This window comes from Papio anubis, chromosome 3, assembly GCF_008728515.1.
Source record: "Papio anubis isolate 15944 chromosome 3, Panubis1.0, whole genome shotgun sequence".
Taxonomy (NCBI): domain Eukaryota; kingdom Metazoa; phylum Chordata; class Mammalia; order Primates; family Cercopithecidae; genus Papio; species Papio anubis.
Window position 1 is genome coordinate 78,956,726 of NC_044978.1, and position 20,467 is coordinate 78,977,192.

At 40.3% G+C, this 20,467-nt stretch overlaps 2 protein-coding genes across 2 annotated transcripts in view; one reads left to right on the top strand and one right to left on the bottom strand.

The window, feature by feature from the left end:
• The window catches only part of ELOVL6 (ELOVL fatty acid elongase 6), a 153,135-nt gene that overhangs the window by 67,966 nt on the left and 64,702 nt on the right, over nt 1-20,467 (top strand). The window lies entirely within an intron of this gene.
• LOC100997336 (homeobox protein NANOG-like) lies at nt 6,452-7,190 on the bottom strand. The gene has a single exon (XM_031664357.1). It carries the CDS (start codon nt 7,188-7,190, stop codon nt 6,501-6,503), a length of 690 nt encoding a protein of 229 aa, XP_031520217.1. The 3' UTR covers nt 6,452-6,500.

The following is a 20,467-nucleotide window of genomic DNA, read 5'->3' on the forward strand; positions in this document are numbered from 1 at the left end:
GAAAACCATGGCTCACCTTGTACCAGTTATTTAGAATGTAAAATAATGTTCACTGTGGTCATTGGGTGCAGCTGGTATAATTAGGGGCAGCTGGCAGATGCTACAGACTATTTATTCTGAGTAAATAAAGAAAATATTCATAAGCCAATGGGAAGACTACATCTCAAGTCATTAGTTTGTAAGGAAGTGCTGATTGCTCCTAATTTAGGTGATTATATCTGTCAGTCAAGTGAATATGTAATCAGTCCTAGCTTTGGTAAGAGGAGGACATATTTTCTTTATTACTACTTACACATTTCAAGTTTTAAACAAGGTGTTCAACATAGAATGAACATTATAGACAAACCCATAGTTGTAGGAATTCTACTCAGAAGAACTACCACCAGTACAGCCTTTAAACACTTTATAATTGAGCTTAAATCTGAAGCTTGAAGTATTATATTTATGTGCCTATTCCTAATGCTGGGTGTTTTCCAACTCAAGGGAAAACATTTGAGTCACACATGATATGTCAAAAAGCAAAATGAGAATTTGAGAATGCTTGTCTAGAAAACTGAAACCAAAATAACACTAGAAATTTCAAATATCTAGAATCCTAACAAATGCAGTCCAGTTATGAACATGCAGTCTTTGTGATCAATGCTTTAAGAAGCCCACCGTAAGATATCTTCAATATTAACCCAGACTTAATTATGAACATCCTAGTCACATATCCAAGTTAAGAAAAAAAATTCATTTTTCTACTAGAATCACACAGGTTCAACATCCAATGAATCTAAGTAAGTTCTTGAGATGTTAAGGAAGGTAGAGATCAGTTCTTCCCGAGCCTTACATTAAATTGTGGTCAGTCTTCTCTCTTCCAGAATTTTTTATTTTGACCCTTTGTTCATCTTGAAGGATCTTCTCTGAACACCAAGTTGTCTGTGGTGCCTGGCACTGGATCAGACCATTGCTGACAATAGGAGGATTACTTCATTATTCCTCTAGGCAGCCTTGATTGTGGTCAGTTACCAGAAGAGGAGACAGGAGAAGGAAAAGAGAGACAATGATTGCAGTTCATCTGCTGATTGGCTTCTTCCCCACTAAGGACTTTACGTGTCCCTTGAACTTACCTATTTAAACAATTTTAGTGTCTGCCTTTTCTCCCTAGGCTACTAACCCTGATACCCTGTAAGTGTTCCTATGGAGCTTCATTTCAATTGTTTCTGACCTCTTCTCATATTTGCCAACTAAATTATAATTTTTGCCTTCTAAGTTGCTGACTTTGGCTTTGAAGTCATACAGAAGCCAGTTTGAACCGAGAACACCATTTCTTACAAGTTATGCGAACTTGGGCAAGTTATTTAACGCAGTATGTGCTGCATTTCTTTATCTGCAAATGGGGGATGGTACACACACCTAGTGAAGTTGGTGTGAAGAGTAAAGGAGAAATCAGCATCAAGTTCTTAGTGCAGTTTCTGAAAAGTCTCAAGAAACACTGGACTCCGGTACAAACTTAATAAATCACATTCATTAGGTACCTTCAGATTGTTTTAAATGACTTGTTAGCCTTAAGGTGATTCTCTTATCGTCAACCAGTTATACATCCACAAAATAAAGGAATATCCTAGGTTCTATTTCATAGTTCTGTTAGTGATATACATAAAAGGAAAGTACTCACATTTTAGCCTGGAATATAAGGCCCTTCACAGTTCCTCTTCTACCTTATGTCCCACATCATCACTTTTTTTCCTGGAGACAGGGCCTTGCTCTGGCACCCAGGCTGGAGTGCAGTGGTATGATCACAACTCACTGCAGCCTTGAAATCCCAGGCTCAATCTTCCCACCTCAGCCTCCTGAGTATTTGAGACTATGAGCCTGCATAACCAGCCCAGCTAATTTTAAAATTTTTTTGTAGAGATGAGGCCTTGCTATGTTGTCCAGACTGGTCTCGAATTCCTGGCCTCAAGTGATCCTCCTACCTCAACTCCAAAAGTGCTGGGATTACAGGCATGAGCTACCACACCCAGCTCACATCATCCCTTTTAAACACTGTAAACACATCTGCCAAATATCTTCATTCTCTGGACAAACATTCTCTAACCTTTATTTCATGTTGTTCCTTCATTCTGTAATGTTTTATTTCCCAGTCTCCACTCTTCTCTATCCTGCCACAATACATGTCCCCCCAGAGGCCTTGTGTTCTTACAGCCTGAAATGATCCCACTATCAGCTGACTTAGCATAATTTTAAAAAGTCATTTTCTCATGACTGATCACATTCTTCCATGTGTCATAGTGACTCCTGAGGGTAAGAAGTGTTTTAATACTTCTATTCCTCCCAACCTGTGCTTAAAATGGTGACTGGCAACTTGTAGGGTTCAGTGATGGAGTACTGAAGGAAGGACCATATCGTGGGGATCAGAAACAGATATCAGTTATGCAGTCAAATATGTTCTCTCATCATTTCAAGCATTTATGTTCATATATTCCTACTCCACTAATAGAGGTCTTCCCTGAGCACTACACCTAATGAAGCCTTGTCATTCCTGAGCCATTTGCTTTTATTTTTGTATACAACACTATAACATTATAATAGATCCTCAGAGTTATTTGTTAATTTCTGTCTCCTGCTAGAATGTAGGCTTCATGAGCACGAGTTCACCTTTTTAATGACAGTAAGCCTTAGCAAGAACTCTAAGTATTTGTTGAGCAAATGAATGGATACATGAAATCATCACAGGATCTACTGCGTTAAAGTGTTATGGATATTATTATTCTACTTTTCTAAATGTATGTAAACAGACTTTCTAGTAATTTTCATTTTGGATGTTTAGATATTATATTTTTAGAGAAGCTTTAAGTAATAGACATTTAATCAGTGCCTGCCTAAGAAACTATGAGGTGAGTTGTTTCTATAAATGGTAGTCAGATCACTCTAGTTTAATTTGGTGAATTTAACTTTTTCTTTCATATCTTAATTTTCTTCTTTGGACACACACAGATTATATTGGTAAATAATGACTTTCCTTTAGCCTAGGATTTTGCTCTTCAAACAGATTTGGGACTTAAATGAAGGGTTAAGCAGGATGAGAAGGTCCATGCCTTTCCTTCCCTTCTTCCCTGTCCTCTCAGGCTCCCTTGACACCTGTGACACCCCTGCCCCCGCAAGCCTCATCTTCCCAAAGCCTGTCACCTTACCTCTTCTCATTTGCCCAAGTGCAATGTCAGTGTTAAGTAAGCCATAGTTCACAGCTTTTATTAATACATAGTATAACATTTGTAAGGCAATGCAACAGGCTTTTGCTATGCTTTCACAATAGGATGAGGCTGTCCTTGAGGTTTGAGGTTTATTTGCCTAACACTTGGCATGCAGGAACTTCAATAAATATTTGCTGGAGAAATGAATGATCCATTCACAGACTCATTAGGCCCTGATTGTGTCTGTGGGTCACAACAGAACACTCTTCTTATCAGATCTTATCTGACTTGATTTGCTCTGTGACACTTAACTACCTCTCTTTTCTCTAACCCTGTCCCATAACACTCCTTAGTTTTCTTCTTTCCTCTTGACTGTGTCTTCTTAATCTTCTTTGCTTCTCTTCCACCTTCTCTGTAAGTGGTGATGCTCCCTGCCCTTCCCATTAGGTTCTGTATTGACCTTCAGATATTCCCCTTGGATGACCTCATTCATGTCCATGACTTCAACCACCACCACCCAGACATGGATGACTTCCAAATAGATATCCTTAGCCCTGATATTTCTATGTCCCACACCCTGTAGATTTCTTTCCATCTCTGGGAATAAGTCCTATATTGCTATTAACTATCTCTACTAGTAAACACTAAAATGCCATTTTTTTTTTTTTTTTTTTTTTTAGACAGTCTTGCTCTACTGCCTAGGCTAGAGTGCAGTGGTTTGATTCCGGCTCACTGCAACCTCCACATCCTGGGTTCAAGTGATCTTCCTGCCTCAGCCTCCCAAGTAGCTGGGATTACAGTCACACATACCATGCTCGGCTAATTTTTTTGTATTTTTTGAATTTTTGTATTTTGGGGGATTTCACCACGTTGGCCAGACTGGTCTTGAACTCCTGACCTCAAGTGATCCATCTACCTCGGCCTCCCAAAGTGCTGGTTTACAGGCATGAGCCAATGCACCTAGCCTCTAAAATGCCATTTCTGACTCCCCATCAAACTAACACTGACCACCCACAAATCATCCCTTACCCTCTCCTTTGCCTCTCTCCCCATATTAAATCAGCTGTCAAGACCTCTCTGTTCTATCTCTTCTGTTGATTTCAATAAATATATGGAATAATTACTGTATGTTGGGTTACCATCTTTCAGAGTCATCCATCTCTCTGTCTCTTCTACCTTAAGCATCTTCTCTTGAGGAAAACTGCAGTTACCTGGCCTCTGTCTCTATCAGGTTACTCACACCCCTCCCATCTACCCTTCACATTGCCACTGCCAAGTGGGCTTTCTACAAATTTAATCTCAGCATGCTCCTCCTCCCTTACTTAAAACCCTTCATGGCTTCCTGTATTTTCAGGATGAAGTTCAAACTAGCCCCATTTGAGCATAAAAGTCATTTAAGATACAACCTTATCTTAATTCTCCACCCTCATTTCTGACTCCTATAGCCCAGGAGTCCAAGTCCTTCAAACTGTACCCCACCCCACTGAATGGTTGTGCCCAGCTTTCTCTTCACCCATTCTTCTCTGGCCATTCTGCCATGCCTTAAAAACTGGCCATTTCAGCAAGAGAATTTCTGTCCTTCTATTTTTTTCCCCTATCCTCTTCATACCACTCTGAATATTTAGAGTGCATAATAGATTTTTGTCTACTTGTCTATCTCACTAGACGATGCGCAATTTGAGGTTTGTGTCACCAGCATCTAGAACTGTCTAGACCATTGTTTCTTAAAGTGGGGTCCCCAGGTCCTCCTGGTGATGACAGGATCATTTGGTTTTTGTTAATATTCGTACTTGGGCCCTCCTCACCCCTACAGGACCTAGAGGATAGGAGTTTTTGTTTTTTTCTTTAGTTTTTTAATTTAATTTTATTTTTATTTTTAGTTTCTCCACTTTGCTAGAGAAATTTTTTTTTAAACTAGGTGACATTTATGAATTTTTTTTTTTTTTTTTTTTTTTTGAGACGGAGTCTTCCTCTGTCGCCCAGGCTGGAGTGCAGTGGCCGGACCTCAGCTCACTGCAAGCTCCGCCTCCCGGGTTCCCGCCATTCTCCCGCCTCAGCCTCCCGGGTAGCTGGGACTACAGGCGCCCGCCACCTCGCCCGGCTAGTTTTTTGTCTTTTTTGGTAGAGACGGGGTTTCACCGTGTTAGCCAGGATGGTCTTGATCTCCTGACCTCGTAATCCGCCCATCTCGGCCTCCCAAAGTGCTGGGATTACAGGCTTGAGCCACCGCGCCCGGCCGACATTTATGAATATTATAGATATTGAGTAAATGTTTTTGAATAAACAAGTAAACCAGCTGGAGCTCTCATTCATGTTTTTTTTAAGGAAAAATGGTTGTTTTATTTATTAGTACTTAAACCAGCCAAAGTAGTACTGATGTCATAATGCAGCAAACACAAGACCTCTTTCCACAAATATTAGCATAATCAACAAAATAGGGGCTATAGTAAAACAGACCCAAAAAGGGCTGAGGAAATCAATGAAGTATGTTACAACTTAACCCTTCACCCTTCTCGTCAATAGGGTTTTTATTTTATTTTATTTTATTTTGACATGAAGTCTGGCTCAGCCATCCAGGCTGGATTGCTGTGGCACCATCTGGGCTCAGCCTCCCAAGTAGCTGGGATTACAGGCGCCTGCCACCACGCCCGGCTAATGTTTGTAAAGACAGGGTTTCACCATGTTGGCCAGACTGGTCTCGAACTCCTAACCTGAGGTGATCTGCCTCCCTTGACCTCCCAAAGTGCTGGGATTACAGGCATGAACCACTGCGCCTGGCCTCAGTAGAGTTTTTTAAAAAATAAGCAAAGCCTCCCAATCCCAAACAATAGGAACGTATTTTCATCACACCAATTTGTACTTTTATTTCTTCTTTTTTTTTTCTTATTCTTGAGGTTAGATTCTAAACCCTAAAGATACCCAAACTAGTATTAGATCTAGTTATCTATAGATAACTAGAGACAGCTAGTATCAAGTTGTCTTTAGCAGCCAAGGTGATTAAAATGCCTTTTCTCCAGGAAGATCCAATAGGAAAAAAAAAACGAAAGAAAGAAAGAAAGAAACCTCGCTGATTAGGCTCCAACCATACTCCACCCTCCATCAAATTGACTAGATAGGCATAATGGAAACCGGAACACGTGGTTTCCAAACAAGAAAAATCCTATCAGGGAGGGGAGGAAGGGAGAGGAAGGTTCAGCCAGTGCCCAGACTGAAATTGAGTAATTTCAATTTCACTCATCTTCACATATCTTCAGGTTGCATGTTCGTGGAGTAGTTTAGGAATAAATCCATGGTTTGTGGACTACTACAATACCTAGTCGTCTACTGTATTACATTAAGGCCTTCCCCAGCAGCTTCCAAGGCAGCCTCCAAGTCACTGGCAGGAGAATTTGGGTGGAACTGCAAGCAGGACTGCAGAGATTCCTCTCCACAGTTATAGAAGGGACTGTTCCAGGCCCGATTGTTCCAGGACTGGGTGCACCAGGTCTGTGCGTTCCAGAAGTGTTTGCTCCAGAACGGGATGTTCTGGGTCTGGTTGCTCCACATTGGAAGGTTCCCATTTGGGTTTACCAGGCATCCCTGGTGGCAGGAAGAGTAGAGGCTGGGGTAGGTAGGTACTGAGGCCTTCTGAGTCACACTGTTGCTATTCTTTGTCCAGTTGTTTTTCTGCCACGTCTTAGATTTCATTCTCTGGTTCTGGAAGCCAGTCTTCACCTGTTTGTAGCTAAGGTTCAGGATGTTGGAAAGTTCTTGCATCTGCTGGAGGCTGAGGTATTTCTGTCTCTGAAATCTATCATTGAGTACCCACAGCTGGGCAGAAGAGAACACAGTTCTGGTCTTCTGTTTCTTGACCAAAACCTTGTCTTCCTTTTTTGTGGCACTATTCTCTGCAGAAGTGGATTGTTTGCCTTTGGGATTGGTGGAAGAATCAGGGCTGTCCTGAATAAGCAGATCCATGGAAGAAGGAAAAGGAGAGACAGTCTCTGTGTGAGGCATCTCAGCAGAAGACATTTGCAAGGATGGATGGTTTTCTTCAGACCCACAAACCACAGGTGTAGGTGACCAGTCTTTACAGTCGGATGCTTCGGAGCAAGGCAGGCTTTATGGACAAGCTGTACTCACACTCATGTCATTATTGGAGAAGAGTAGGAAAAATTTAAGAGGTGGACTGGAAAAAAGGCTAAGATGGCTTTAAGACTTTTTTCTGGAAGATCTTAGAGAAATATGACCTCCAGGAGCGAAAGTATCAAGAAGTTGGGATGAAGTGAGTCGCCTTCACAATAACAGGAGGCAACCAGCTCAGTCCAGCAAAAATCCATTCATGTTTTTAAGTTCACATACACTGTATTGACTTGGATTTGTTACTGTTAATTCTAAAAATACTCCTGTTTATAAAAGAGGCTGTTTAGTTTTCTAGAGAAAAGTCTGCCTATTTGTCTTAATGTGAACTTGAGGATTTGGAGATTCTGTGGCCAATTTTGATCAATATAAACAGATAATTTGAATAGTTCAGATTAAAAAAATAATCCACACAACTCTGGATTTCAGCATCCCAAACTCTTCTAGCCCTTCTGGTGACTCCTGAAAGGTGTCCCACCTCTCTGTAACTCCGTTTCCCTCAGTGTAAATATCATACTGCGAAGCAACAGGGATTGGAACATCAATGCAACAGATATTTCCTAAGTACTTCATTATTTTCAGTTCAATGTCCAAGGTGCAGACCTTACATATAGTACAGTCATTTATAATTTAGGAGGCTTCCTTAACTATAAAAAATTCTCTTATATTCAAATAAACTAGTGCAGCCAGAGCTTTTATATAGGAGTGGGAGTTAGACTGAATATCTAATGATCTTTAAATGTGTTAAACTTCCATAATGTTTCCTTGAAAAAAATGCGTACTTACCTATATTTATATGCATTTAAATGCCTAAATACAGACCCATGAACAGATATAAATTTGCTGTCTTTGATATCCTAAAATGACTGATGGTCATGTGCATAAAAGCTAGTCTGAGAACCCTGGAGCCTGCTAGACAGGTTGAGCTTCTGAGTAAGCACTGCGGCTATTGCAGTGCTCAGCCCACATGATATGTTTTGCTTAAAGGCAACTATCCAATACCCGGCCGGATGGATGATGGTGAACATTTTGGTTTAATACTGCTTATTACTATGTCACTTTAATCTGCCTAAAATTGTTCACAGAACATTGTCCTTATATTTTTCTGGGAAGTTACTTTTCCTTGGGCTACTGTTGGTTCTGCTTTAGCGTCCTTGGTTCAGTCATTTTTAATACTTGGTCATTCAAGCTTAATTAAATGAGAATAATTACGGCCAAAATGCCCAGGAAGTATCGGATGGCTTTTTGGTTTTGTTTCCCTGCTATCTTATGGTACTGATAGAGCTCCCACAGATCAGCAGCTCAATAGAGGAGGGAGGCTCTACAAATGTCACTTTAAATATATTTACATTTTAGAGGAATTGGCTTGCTAGTTGTAGTCCATGTTAATAAATCACCACAGAATCCCACATACTGTTAGTAGCAACAGAACTTGGTGCCTTACATTCAGAGAAGTTGTAATTGAAATTCAGGGTATTAAAATTGTGTTGGGTAGCCAGGTGCAGTGGCTTATGCCTGTAATCCCAGCACTTTGGGAGGCTGAGGTGGACAGATCACAAGGTCAAGAGATCGAGACCATCCTGGTCAACATGGTGAAACCCCATCTCTACTAAAAATACGAAAATTAGCTGGGCGTGGTGGCTTATGCCTGTAGACCCAGCTACTCAGGAGGCTGAGGCAGAATTGCTTGAACCCAGGAGGCAAAGGTTGCGGTGAGCTGAGATCCACCACTGCACTCCAGCCTGGTGACAGAGCAAAACTCCATCTCACCAAAAAAAAAAAAAAAAAGATTGTGTTGGGCTGGAAATAATGAAAAAATCAACAAATAGAATCTTAATCATGTACGGGAATTGCCTTGTTTCACTCAACAGAAGTCTAGAGCACACAATCTAGAGTTGACAAGGCAGCTGGATGATGCTATCAGGAAACTAAGCTGATTTCATCTTTTACTTCCTTCTTTCTTTTTCATGCGTGCTGCCCCATGGCTATAAGATGGTTGCTGCCAGGCATCAGGTTTGTGACTAGGAAGAAAAGAGAAGAGCAAAGAAATAAAACTCCAAAGGGACATGCAGACAAGTCTACATGTTTTAAAAACCTTTCCCAGAAGCCCCACGTGGCCACTTCTATTTTCATAATCATTGCCATAGCTTCATCTCAGACTAATCTCTGAAAAGGAGCAAGGCAAATCAGTGTCATGGATGGGCATTCAGTCATATTGCCATACTTAGCCTCACAATTGACCCAGTCCAGTGAAGCTAGGGTTCCAATCAAAGAACATCTTGTGGGGTGTATCACTTAACTATAACATCTGTCCTGGTGTTAAGGCATCTCTTGAGAGACTCAAGGACTTTTTAGGAGGTGACAGATGACACTAGGGAACACACTGTTTCTCAGCTGGTAAGAAGAGAAAGCAATCCAGTGTAGATGTGCATCCCTTGAGAAATATATAAAATAATAACAATTATTTGATTCTTAAAAATAATTAATTTTTCTTAAATAGGAAAGCTCCCCAAATGTTTTCAAAATACAATTTAGTTTTTTGAAAAAAAGATTTATACATAATTTTTCTGGACTAAATCTGCTACGTAAAGCAAGATAATCCTGTCCTTTTGAAAAGTTTATTTTGCTTTTGAGTACCGACTGTGTAGGTTGATGCAAAAGTAATGGCAAAACCACAACAACTTGTGCACCCACCTAAAATCTTAGTAGCTCAGTTACATACTTATCTATCCTCATCAGTCCAGCTTTTCTTGTATCTTCCAAAACATGTTCCAAGGGAGCTGAGAACTTTCCTTTACAAGTTCTGTCTTGTTGGTTGGAAACATGGATGGCTGTTTTCTCAGTCTTGAAACTGACATTGTTGCATGTTGGTAGTTGACACATGGTGGGAGGAGCATAATTTTATATCTAAGAACACGATAAGCACCAAAACAAATGAGGAAATATTAGACCTTGCTGTCACCCCTATGCTCACAGATAAGTGTCTGAGTGAAATTGTTTGCAGAAGGCACCCAATGAACTTCATACACCCATATGTGCAAAACATTTAACCAGTTGCTCTGAAATGACGCTCCAGTTGGGAGGGTACAGATGCAGGAACTTCCTGTAACCACACTGCCCATGACGCCTGCCTTATCCTCACCTCCAAGCCCTGCTGTTGTCTAAAACCTGTGCCATTCCCACCAGACTTACTCAAGTTCCAGCTTTCATTTCATCAGTGAGTGATCTTTATATATCACAAATCCAACCACGTCACTTCATTCATTTAAAACCTTCAATGGCTACCCATTACTCTTAAGATGAAAAAGAAACGTCTTAACATAGCTTATAAGAGTCCTCATGATCTTGCTTCCACTTAACTTCTTGCGCCTTCATCTCAACACTCTCCCACTTTGTAATTGAAGGTCAAGTACTCTAAATTTCTTAGAGTTGTTTGAATGTGCTTTCTCTCTCATGCCTCTGGCTCTTTGCCCACACTGTTGCCTCTCACTTTCTTTACCAGGCTTATACTCGTCCTGTCTGAATATGCCTCCAGAAAGCCTTCTCTGACCCAACAAGATGGGGTTACCATGCCTCCTATATGTTTCCTAATTGCACTTTTGACTTTTTTTTTTTTTCTTGAAACAGGGTCTCTCTGTGTAGCCCAGGCCAGTCTTGAACTCCTGGGTTCCAGCGATCCTCCTGCCTTGGCCCCCGAAAGTGCTGGGATTACAGGTGTAAGCCACTGTGCCCAGCCTGTTTGCTTATTTTTAGTACCCTGCTTTTCTGTTTACTTGTCTATTTTCCCCCAAAACATGTCTGGGTGCAAGGAGTGTGTCTGTTTCATTAACTATTCTCAATGCTTAGGACATAGTTAGCCCTTAATAAATATTTACTGAATTGTTGTATGCAAGAATGAATGAATCAAAAGTCTCCTTATTCTCAGCCCAGATAAATTCTTCTTAGTCATGATAGATAATTCAGTAAAATTTTGTACCATAAACCAAAAGGCTTTGAAAAGTTTTATTAAGTAAATATCTTTGATTTCTGTCATTAAACGATCATCCTCAAAGCCTGGAAAACTATTTTTCACCTGATGTAACTCATAACTTATGAAGAAAAATAAATGTTATCCCTAAGTTTCAGTTTTACTTTTAAAAGGATAAGGAATTTTAGATTAATTTAATGTTTTTCTTAGACTCTCCCATAGAGGAGAAGCTTTAGGAGCTTAGTGAGACATAGGTTTACCTTCTTTTTTTTTTTTTTGAGACGGAGTCTTGCTCTGTCGCCCAGGCTGGAATGCAATGGTGGGATCTCGGCTCACTGCAACCTCTGCCTCCCGGGTTCAAGTGATTCTCCTGCTTCAGCCTCCTGCATAGCTGTGATTACAGGCGTGTACCACCACACCCGACTAATTTTTGTATTTTTAGTAGAGACACGGTTTCACCATGTTGGTCAGGCTGGTCTCAAACTCCTGACTTTGTGATCCAACCACCTCGGCCTCCCAAAGTGCTGGGATTACAGGCGTGAGCCACTGCACCTGGCCAGGCTTACCTTCTTAGAGGCATGGTATTGTGGCAACAATGGTGCATATATCCTGTGTCTCTTAGTGTAGAGTAGAAGAGATGGTCTACTACTTTTCCTTTTCCTCTCTTTTCAAAGTCTTTGCTTTTTTTAATGCACTGATTTTTTTTTTTTTTTTTTGTAATTACAATATTAGCCAGAAGTATTTTATTGTAGGATTTTTTTTTTGTAGGATATAATTAATTTTGATATGCATGTTATCAAAGTGATGTCATCTTTGAGATAGGAAATCAAAGAGTCCTGAAGGATTCTGGATGAGAGTGGCTGAAGATAGGTAGCTAAATCATCATGATAAAAGCATGAAATAGTGGCTCAAGCTCAAATTTTAAGATCTCTTAAGACTCTTACTTCAGTGCACATTTTATGGTTACTCTTCTAGATTGAGAAAGTCTGGGAAGAGGAAATCTGTCTTTGCAAGCACCTCATCGGTTCTGTTGCAGGTGGTCAGTGAACCATTTTGAGAAACACATAAGATTAGCTGGTAAAAATGCTTAGTTCAAAAATGTGAGTGTGTGTACATATGGTTGTTAGAAGACTAGCACCTTCAAATCCTCTTAAATTTGTTCCATAACACCAGAGAGTATATTAGAAGTTTGGAGGAAATTGGCATCCAATTTTTCACTACCCTCCATATGTATACTTCCTTGGGAGGCCTCCCAAAAGTCAAAGAGGGGCAAAATTCAGTTACTGATTTGTCATTAGTGGGAATTCCAAGCTTTGCCCCCTCCCTTGTTTTACTCCGCTCCACTCAGGCCAAGATTTGAGGGTCGGGTGCAGCGACTCATGCCTGTAATCTCAGCACTTTGGGAGGGTGAGGCAGGTGGATCGGCTTTGAGTCCAGGAGTTCGAGACTAGCCTGGGCAACATGGCGAAACCTCATCTCTACAAAAAATACAAAAATTATCTGGGCATGGCAGTACATGCTTGTAGTCCCAGCTACTTTGGAGGCTGAGGTAGAATTGTTTGAGCCTGGGATGTGGAGGTTGCAGGGAGCCAAGATCATACCATTGCACTCCAGCCTGGGGAACAGAGATCCTGTCTCACAAAAAAAAGATTTGATAGTTTTTGGTTTTTTACCATCACTGGGGCCAAATCAGTTTTTCTCTGTCTCTAATTCTTGCTCCCAATCCTTTTCTCCCTTCTCTTACTCTGACTAAAATTTACATGTTATTTTTTATTATAAAAGTAATAAAAACATTCTTTTTGTAACCCACATAAATACAAGTAGAAAATAATCACCTATAAACCAAATCCCTATCTTTTTTCTTTTGAGATGGAGTCTTGCTCTGTCACCCAGGCTGGAGTGCAGTGGCGCCATCTTGGCTCACTGCAACCTACACCTCCCAGGTTCAAGTGATTCTTTTGCCCCAGCCTCCTGAGTAGCTGGGACTACAGGCGTATGCCACCATGCCTGGCTAATTTTTTTTATTTTTTTAAAGAGAGATGGGGTTTCACTATGTTGACCAGGCTGGTCTCGAACTCCTGACCTCAGGTGATCCGCCCACCTCAGCCTCCCAAAGTGCTGGGATTACAGGTGTGAGCCACCATGCCTGGCCTAAATCCCTATCTTTCTAATAGAGTAAATAAAATTAAGTTTTATTAATTTATAAGGAAAATTAAATTTTATCCATCCCCTTCCTTATGTATATTATCTTGGTCTTCCATTCATAGAGCCACTGAGTTCTATAAAGATACGAAGATATTCTGGAAACATGTAGGGAAATGTAGAAAGACTTTTTTAAAAAGTGTTTATGTTTTTAAAGAAACAACAATATCTAATCTTTGAAATGTTTATGTTTCTATTTAATGATGATTTCCTAAAATTGAGATCAGCTTATAAGTATATAATGTTATTACTCAGCTGAAAATTGAAAACTTCATCTCGACTCACTGAACCATTGGAGTAAAAGGCTTTATTGTTTAAAAAATGGAAATGGGTAGTTGTTAGAGTATATTTTAAAAATAAAAATCACTCAATGCCTTTTTATTTTAGTTTAAAAGTAATATTTATTCCTTTCATTTGCCTTCTTTTCAAAAATTCTGATTTCCACATTACCATTAGGTTTTACTTTTCTATATGTTCATTTACAGAAACATACATTAAAAAGTCACTTATGTCCTGTCCTTCCCTGCTGACTCATGATGAAAATTGAAAGCCTATTTTTTTGTCCTTGTCAGAAATCATTATACTTTTTTTCGACTTGGACCTAAAAGGAGTTGGCCAGTGAAGCAGAATTAATGTGCTTGTAGAAAATCTGTCTAGTTGAGAGTAATCCTGGCAGTTCCTTCAAGAACTAGCCTTTGCTTATGTATATTCAGGTTTGGGTTTGCAAGAGGAAATCCTGAAAGAACAATAAACACATTTTTTTTTTATAAGTTCCAGGATACATGTGCAGAATGTACCTGTTTGTTACTTAGGTAAACGTGTACCATGGTGGTTTGGTGCACCTATCAACCTGTCACCTAGGTATTAAGCCCCACATGCATTAGCTTTTTGTCCTGATGCTCTCCCTCCCCTCGCTCCCTGTACCACAGGCCGCAGTGTGTGTTGTTCTCTTCCTCGTGTCCATGTGTTCTCATTGTTCAGTTCCTACTTATGAGTGAGAACATGCAGTGTTTGGTTTTCTGTTCCTGTGTTAGTTTGCTGAGGATGATGGCTTCCAGCTTCATCTATGTCCCTGCAAAGGACATGATCTCATTCCTTTTTATGGCTGCACACTATTCCATGGTGTATATATACCACATTTTCTTTATCCAATCCATCATTAATGGATATTTGGGTTGGTTTCATATCTTTGCTATTGTGAATAGTACTGCAGTAAACATACATACGCAATAAGCAAACATTCATTATAATAGAATAGTTTATAATCCTTTGGGTATATACCCAGTAATGGGATTGCTGGGTCGAATGGTATTTCTGGTTATACACTTTTTTTTTTTTTTTGAGACGGAGTCTCGCTCTGTCGCCCAGGCTGAAGAGTGCAGTGGCTGGATCTCAGCTCACTGCAAGCTCCGCCTCCCGGGTTTACGCCATTCTCCTGCCTCAGCTTCCCAAGTGTCTGGGACTACAGGCGCCTGCCACCTCGCCCGGCTAGTTTTTTGTATTTTTTAGTATAGACGGGGTTTCACTGCATTAGCCAGGATGGTCTTGATCTCCTGACCTCATGATCCACCCATCTCGGCCTCCCAAAGTGCTGGGATTACAGGCTTGAGCCACCGCGCCTGGCCCCATACACATTCTTTATGAAGAAAGATTAAATAAATTCTTCTCTAGTGTCAAGCTCTAAACCTATTTTAATTCAAGACTTTACTGTGGTACCTTCTAATCTGTCTACAGACTGTCTAGTTTAACTCACAAGAGGCAGTAGCAGAAACTGGGATTTCTTGGTAACTAAGATTTATAGTTATCTTTTAGAGAAGATTTTAGTTATTGATAAAAATGAACAAACCTTCTTTACCATAGTCTGGACGCTTTCATGCTCATTTTTCGTGCATGATATTTATGACTATGCAAACTTAGCTGTATTTACCTGAAAAGTTACTGAAAGGAGAACTATTGCCCAGATACACATTTATAGATACATGCTCAAATGACATCTCAATATGTTGAATTTTCCAAAGACAAAATCAGTAGAATCTGGTAAATTTTACCTTTGAAGATAGTTCTTACCTTGACTATTGCTCTCTGCCTTATGCATTTCCTCCCAGAGTGGCTCATTCCCACACTTCCTTCCAGTCTTGGCTCACATTCACCTTCCCAGTGTGCACCCTGTTTAACACTGTGCTCTGTCTCTCACTCTCCATCCCATTTTCCACCTGCACCCACTTGCTTTTTTCTTTCCATAATATTTGTAATTTTCTAACATACTATATAATTTACTTATTTTCTTATTTATTGTCTCTCTCCAGGGTTGAAACCTCCATCCACGAGGACAGGGTTTTTTGTCTGTTTTGTTCACTGATGTATTTCCGGAGCCTAGAACTGTGCTTAGCACACAGTTGGCACTCAATTAATACTTGCTGAATGAATAATTTAAATCACTTCAAGATTTAAACTACCTATCTTAATTTGTAGTTTTCTTTCTGCTCCTAAGGGAAAAGAGCTATAAGAAAATACAATTTTTATTGTTTAGATTAAGAATCAAGTGAGTTTGAAGCAGAGTTTCATAGATGACTTGAGCATCAGTTATTCTATTTAGTCTTCAATAGTGCATTTGCCCTCTTAAAAGTATGTCCAAAACACAAGATTTTAAAAATCCAATAGGCCATTTATTAATTCATATGTTGGGGAAAGACATAAGCCCCTGGGCATACAAAGTTGAGTAAGACACAATCTGTACCCTTCAGGATTTCAAAGGAAAGCCAGATTTGTTAACTTGTGTGTAAAATACAAAGAGACAAGTGCTACAGTAGGTAAGAAAAAGATATACAGAAAGCACAGTGGTGATGAAGGAAGAGATAGGCAGCTTGACCTAGAAGCGGTCAGGGATTATCTTCACAGTGATCATAAAAAATGACAAGGTTGCATGGGAAGGGCATTCAACGTAGCAAGAACAGCACGTGCGAAGGAAAGTGGGACAAAGGGGCGTGATGTCTTGAGAATGACAGTATAGTTGTAGCACAGGGTGTCCCAGGGGAAAGTTATGACATGATTCCAGAGGAGTAGGGAGAGGTGAAACTATCTGAACCATGTCAAAGCATTTTGGGGCTGGGCACAGTGCCTCACACCTGTAATCCCAGCACTCTGGGAGGCCAAGGTGGGTGGAATTGCTTGAGCTCAGGAGTTTGACACCCGGCTGGGCAACATGGTGAAGCTTCATCTCTACAAAAACACACAAAAATTAGCCAGGTGTGGTGGCATGCAGCTATAGTCCCAGCTACTTGGGAGGAAGGTTTGAGTCCAGGAGGCAGAGGTTGTAGTGAGCTGAGATTGTGCCACTGCATTCCAGCCTGCGCAACACAGCCAGACTGTGTTTCAAAACAGAAACGACAAAAAAAGAAAAGCATTTTGGACATCTTAGAGATGATGCCAAATCTGTTAAAATTCCTACAGTCTGTAGAGCCTAGAATCTACCATATAACATTAATGCCATTCATTTTTAAATAAACAAGATAGTTGACTAATAGTGAAGATTATATACTACATAACAACCTTGACTTCATATTATTTAATGTTTACATTTCCTTTTATATAGTCTTGCACACTTGTGTCCTCAACAGTTTTTCTATATCAGATTTTAGGATTCTGAAGCAAAGGGCCATTGTCCTTTTGGACAGCTGGAAATACAGAATAAGTGAGTCTAAGTGGGAAGACACAAAGACAAAACAACCGTGTAGTATGCCTGAGCTCTTACAGCATGTCCTGCCATTGAGCAGTCAAGGGTTACGGCTGCCAGTATACAGCAAAGTAGGCAAACACTAGATGGAAAAGGAGCAGTCAACTTCAAGCATGTAGTGACTTTGGAAAGTACTCTCTGGAGACCTTTCTTATAGATTTCTATGTCCAAAAATTAAGCCTTATGAATGTGACCTAAAGAAAGGAATGTTCTATTGGAGACAAAGTGAATTGCAAGTGTAAGTGATTTATATGTTTAACTGGCAGAAATAGTGATGGGGTGTGAGAGGACGAAGGGATGACAAAAACTACTACTTTTTTTTTTTTTTTGAGACAGTCTTGCTATGTCACCCAGGCTGGAGTGCAGTGGTGTGATCTCGGCTTTCTGCAAGCTCCGCCTCCCGGGTTCATGCCATTCTCCTGCCTCAGCCTCCCGAGTAGTTGGGACTACAGGCGCCCACGACCATGCCTGGCTAATTTTTTTATATTTTTAGTAGAGATGGGGTTTCACCATGTTAGCCAGATGGTAAAAACTACTACTGTTAAGAACCAACTGAGGCTGGGTGCGGTGGCTCAGGCCTGTAATCTTAGCACTTTGGGAGGCTGAGGTGGGTGGATCACCTGAGGTCAGGAGTTCGAGACCAGTCTGGCCAACATGGTGAAGCCCTGTCTCTACTAAAAATACAAAAGTTAGCCAGGCGTGGTGGCAGGCGCCAATAATCCCAGCTACTCGGGAGGCTAAGCGCTGAGAATCGCTTGAACTCGGGAGGCAGAGGTTGCAGTGAGCCAAGATCGCTCCACTGCACTCCAGCCGGGTTGGGCAGTGGGGGAGGAGGGGAATAGAGCAAGACTCTGTTTCAAAAACAAAGAAAAGAACCAGTGAGAAGTGTAACATTCCTGGTATACAAGGTAGTGGTTGAATCCCAAGTGCTCAGAACACGTGGAACGGTACCTAGAATATAGTAAGTGCACAGTTTTTCAAAAGTAATTACTATTTTGACCAAACTGAAACACATTTTAATTTCATGGCCTGGAACAATGCATAGTAGTTTGAAGTCAGGACCCAACTGTTTGTCTATAATGGAGCATCAAGTTCCCATAGGAGAGCTACGTGAAGAGCTGCAACCCATGGATATTCGGTAATACTTTTAAACTGTTGTTATCACACTCAGACATCTAGAATTCCTCAAATTGATCAAAAAAGGCCTTAGACTCAAGAAGTATCTTGAGTAAATACTTGCCAAATCTATTTTTTTACTTATTTTTTTTCTTTTGGTAGGAAACCATTGTTACTCTCAAATCTTGGTGGTTAGTAAATCAGTCTTGACAAACAAGCAAAGTAGAAAAAAGACAAGAAAAGCAAAGGCTCGGGTTTACTATCCAGAGCGATTGCTACCTATCCGCACGGTGTGTGCATGCCAGCATGAGCAATCTGAAGAACGCATTTCCCCATAATGCATTCTCAAAGAGCATGCTTTGGGAATAGGGGAAGACAAATTAACCTGACTTTCAAAGGAATGTTGAGTCACACACACACTTTTCTCTCCCTAAGCATGTTTCCTTCTTTTTGAAACTGAAGAAAAGGATGCTGTAGGCATTGTGATTTTGAGAATCTCCTTTCTGGGAATCCATGCTTGATAAATCCCAGCCATACTATAGTCACATTCAGCAATTCACCTGACATGCAAATAAAGGAGAAATTATTCTTCTGTCTCACAACCTGGCAGTAGAGAGAAACTTGTAATAATAAAATAAAGTTCCCTTTCACTTTATGAAGAAATGGGAGCTGTGGACTTAATTTTCTTGTTTTCTGAGGGATCTTGAGATTTTTTTTTTCATTAAGATTTTTCACCAAAAGGTCTTTCTTCCTCTCTTTTTTTTGGCTTTCACCCTGTGAAGGGGCAAAGAAAAAAAAAAAGTGAAAGTCTTTGTGGGGAATGATGTAAAAAGATAGATAAAAGTCTTCTAAGCTATAAAGGACTCCTAAACCAGCTCCGGACACTATCTGACCAGTTTTACTCTGCTTCCCATGTAGAAACTGATGACAGGCACAAGCAGGAGCGCAGCTTCCTGTTGAACTGGTTTAGCTTTGTGCACAATCCTCAGAGGAGAATTAGTGACTCGCAGCATGTTAATTAGGGGAGCAAAGGCCTGTGAGTAGCTAATAAAGATGATTAATATTTTGTTAGAAGATTTAGAAAACAGTGCAATTGATTTTGTCCATCTCAATTGATATACTTTATCATGTGATACCACCTTTTTTTTTTTCTTTTTTTCTTTTTTTCTTTTGAGATGGAGACTCATTCTGTCACCAGGCTAGAGTGCATTGGTGCAATCTCAGCTCACTGCAACCTCTACCAGTAGGGTTCAAGTGATTCACCTGCCTCGGCCTCCCAAAGTGCTGGGATTTCAGGCGTGACCCACTGCACTCGGCCAGTACCACCTATTACAGTTCCAATACTTCTGAAAATAGAGCTATTGCTGCTCTTAATTTTTATTAATTTTAATTAATTACTTTGAAATTTCCTCTGTGGCCCAGGCTGGAGGACAGTGGCATGATCACAGCTTACTGCAACCTCTGCCACCTCCCAGACTAAAGCCATTCACCTACCTCTGTCTCTTGAGTGGCTGGGACTACAGACACCCACCACCACGCCTGGCTAATTTTTACTGTAGAGAAGGGGTTTGGTTGCCCAGGCTGGTCTCAAACTCCTGAGCTCAAGCAATCTGCCCACCACAACCTTTCAAAGTGTTGGGAATACAGACATGAGCCATTGCGTCTGGCCTACTCTCAATTTTTTTAAAGTGTACATCATAGAAAACTTTGGTGATATCAAATTTTCAGACTGAATATGAGAGTATCCCCATGTTCACTGTAGCATTATTCTCAGCAGCCAACATATGGAATCAACCTAGGTGTCTGTAAACAGATGAATGGATAAAGAAATTGTGATATAATGGAATTTTATTTTGCATTAAAAAAGAGATTCTATCATTTGTGACTACGTGGATAAACCTGGAAGATATCTTAAGTGAAGTAAGCCAGGCATAAAAAGAAATGTTATTGTGTGATTTCATTTATATGTGGAATCTAAAAAAGTTGAAAATGTAGAAACAGAGTAGAAGAGTGGTAACATTGTCCCATCCTGGGTGAAGTTAATATTGGTTATCATGGAATTATCTTATAAAAGTGGTTAACAGAAATGACGGGAATAACTAAAATTCTACTTCAAGAAGAATTTGAACTCTGTGTGGAGTTAGCGGGGTG